This window comes from Notothenia coriiceps, unplaced genomic scaffold (genome assembly GCF_000735185.1).
Source record: "Notothenia coriiceps isolate Sejong01 unplaced genomic scaffold, NC01 NC01_scaffold00002421, whole genome shotgun sequence".
Classification (NCBI taxonomy): Eukaryota; Metazoa; Chordata; class Actinopteri; order Perciformes; family Nototheniidae; genus Notothenia; species Notothenia coriiceps.
The window spans coordinates 1-2515 of record NW_011335122.1 but is presented as its reverse complement, the minus strand read 5'-3'; the positions used below and the strand labels follow the sequence as shown (position 1 = coordinate 2515).

Sequence of the window (2515 nt, the reverse complement as noted above, 5' to 3'; positions counted from 1 at the left end):
GTTATTGTTGTTTTATTTTTGTTTTTTATGGCATGTACAGCACTTTGTTTCAGCTCCGGCTGTTTTGAAAAGGGCTTTATAAATAAAGTTGAGTTGAGTTGAGTTGAGAAACCATAATGCATTCAGGAACTCCTCAACATTTAGTAATGAACCAAAACAACCAGATCATGGTCCAGGTCATGGTCCTGGTTTTTGTCATGGTCCGGTTCATGGTCCGGGTCATGTTCCTGGTTCTGGTCCGGGTCATGGTCCGGGTCATGGTCCGGGTCATGGTCCTGGTTCTGGAGTCTGATGGGACCTCAAAGAAACCCGGTTTCACCCTCCCCCCCAGGTCTCCCTCACCGTCGGGCGTTTCCAGGTGTCACCCTCTAAAGATGTTCCTGCTGTCCGTCATCCCGAGCCCCGCCCCCTCAGTCAGGCCACACCCACCACTCATTCCCCTCCTCCTTCCATGGCGAGCCAATCAGAGAGCAGCACGGAGGAGACGAGCCAATCAGAGAGCAGCACAGTGAAGCTCTCCAGAGGACAGGAGGAAGAGGATGGGAGGGGGCGCCGGCTTAGCCAATCGTGGAGCCGCTCGACGCCCCTCATCAGCTCTGACGAATCAGGGAGTGAGAACGAGGAGATGTGGGCGGAGCTGCAGGAGCTTCGTGAAAGGTGATTGGTCGATAGGATTGTATGCAGGTTTAAATTAGACAGATCGGGGGGGGGGGGTTTAACTTTCTACCTAATAATGTCAGAATGAAGGCAAAACCATTTCCAATGTTTTCATTGGCAGACAACACGCAGAGGTGCAGGAGCTGCAGGCCAATCAGAAGCGAGAGATCGAGCAGCTGTACCTGAGGATGGGGAAAGTTCCGCCCCCTGGCATCGTCTCTCTGGCGGCCATGTTGAACCACAGGCAGCGCCGCCTCTCCGCCCGGAGAAACAGCCTGAGAGCGGAGCTGCTGCCCCCTCCAGGTGGGGAGCCACACTGCGTTCATTATAACACTGATAACAACAATAACAACAACAATAATGGTGTTGTTCAGAGCTGCTGCCCCCTGCAGGTGGGGAGCCACACTGCGTTCATTATAACACTGATAATAACAATAACAACAACAACAACAATAATGGTGTTGTTCAGAGCTGCTGCCCCCTCCAGGTGGGGAGCCACACTGCGTTCATTATAACACTGATAACAACAACAACAATAATGGTGTTGTTCAGAGCTGCTGCCCCCTGCAGGTGGGGAGCCACACTGCGTTCATCATAACACTGATAATAACAGCAGTAATGTGTTGCTCAGGCATCATGAGGAAGAGCTCGGGCAGCAGTGGGTCTCAGGAGCGAGCAGGGAGAGGCGTGACCTTTGCCCCCGAGCACAGCTGTAGCTGAGCGGGAAGAAGCGTCTCCTACACACCTGCACAGGTAACAGAGCTGCGGGGGGGCGTGCTGACTCCTTTCACTCCCTAATAATCCTATATTATATTTTATGTATTTTATCTATCTTATTTTATAAATTAAAGAGATGTATTTCAGGAGGAAACATTTAAAGAAGCCGGTCCTGCTCATGTTGGTTAGTATTTAGAGCGTCGACAAAAAGTCAACTCTGAGAAAAAAGTAAATTATAGAAAAAAGTTAAATAATGAAAAAAAGTTAAATTATGAAAAAGTCAAATTCCAGAAACACTGGCCGTTTCTCAATGTCGAGTATACCTGCTGCAGAGCCACTATTTCAACTATACTACGTCGAGTGGCGCCGAATGCTGGGCATTTAACATGCATTTAAACAGTCCTTCGGCGCCACTCGATGACGTAGTATACTGGAGATAGCAGGTTTACTCGACATTGAGAAACGGCCACAGACTGCAGGAGAGGGAACACCACAGAAGAAGAAGAGGGCCTCTTTAAAATGAACCGTTTCATGTTGTTTGTTTTCATGCCCAGATTTGATAAAAAAAACTTAAAGGTGTCTGCCTGCAGGGAGAAGACGAGGAAGAGGTGGAGGAAGAGGAGGAGAAGGAGGAGGAGAAGAGGAGGAAGAGGAAGAGGGAGAAGACGATGACGTCAGATTTATATTCAGAAACATTCATTCGGTTTGACTCCAGATCTGTGTTTATAAGACATTCAGCACTTTGTTGTTGATTTCCTCCTGAGACTCAGCAGAGGCCTGTCCTACGAAGCTGGTTCAACCTAACCTGGATATGTTGGAGTTAGCCGGTTGGTCTAATCCAAAACATACGCGCTCTCGCTAAGCGGTCCTACGATGCGGGTTATCAAGTGGATCGCTCAAGCCAGCCGTGTCCTATCTAGTTAGGTGCGTTCACATGAAAGGGGTAGTATCTGGAGCATTCGACCAATCACAAACATGGAGAAGCTTCTGACAGCGCAGCGTCATACTTCCTGAATGAAAAGTCAATAATATGTATTGTACAATCACAATAATGTGAATTTTTCACCGGTCCTGGCGTCCGTGCAAAATTATATAACTTTTGAAGCATCCTAAAGACCTCAAAAAGAGGAAACGCCAGCAC

General features: G+C 48.3%; 1 protein-coding gene across 2 annotated transcripts; it reads left to right on the top strand.

Annotated features, from left to right (window-relative positions):
* Nucleotides 1-274: 274 nt before the first annotated feature.
* LOC104967615 (serine/threonine-protein kinase WNK4-like) lies at nt 275-2231 on the top strand. Of its 2 annotated transcripts, XM_010797132.1 has the most exons (4): nt 276-657; nt 779-960; nt 1289-1410; nt 1965-2231. In XM_010797132.1, exons 1-3 carry the CDS (start codon nt 452-454, stop codon nt 1375-1377), a joined length of 477 nt encoding a protein of 158 aa, XP_010795434.1. In that variant the 5' UTR covers nt 276-451; the 3' UTR covers nt 1378-1410; nt 1965-2231. The 2 variants fall into 2 exon arrangements, with proteins under 2 accessions (XP_010795427.1, XP_010795434.1); XM_010797125.1 differs by lacking the exon at nt 1289-1410 and having other exon boundaries at nt 275-657.
* The last annotated feature ends 284 nt before the right edge of the window (nt 2232-2515 follow it).

What these genes read in the sequence shown, in the direction of transcription:
- LOC104967615 (XM_010797125.1), top strand. Translation starts at nt 452, where the DNA reads ATGGCGAGCCAATCAGAGAGCAGCACGGAGGAGACGAGCCAATCAGAG. An exon ending in CTGCAGGAGCTTCGTGAAAG is followed by an intron (nt 658 to 778) that starts GTGATTGGTCGA and finishes TTTCATTGGCAG; the next exon opens with ACAACACGCAGAGGTGCAGG. An exon ending in GGAGCTGCTGCCCCCTCCAG is followed by an intron (nt 961 to 1,964) that starts GTGGGGAGCCAC and finishes GTCTGCCTGCAG; the next exon opens with GGAGAAGACGAGGAAGAGGT.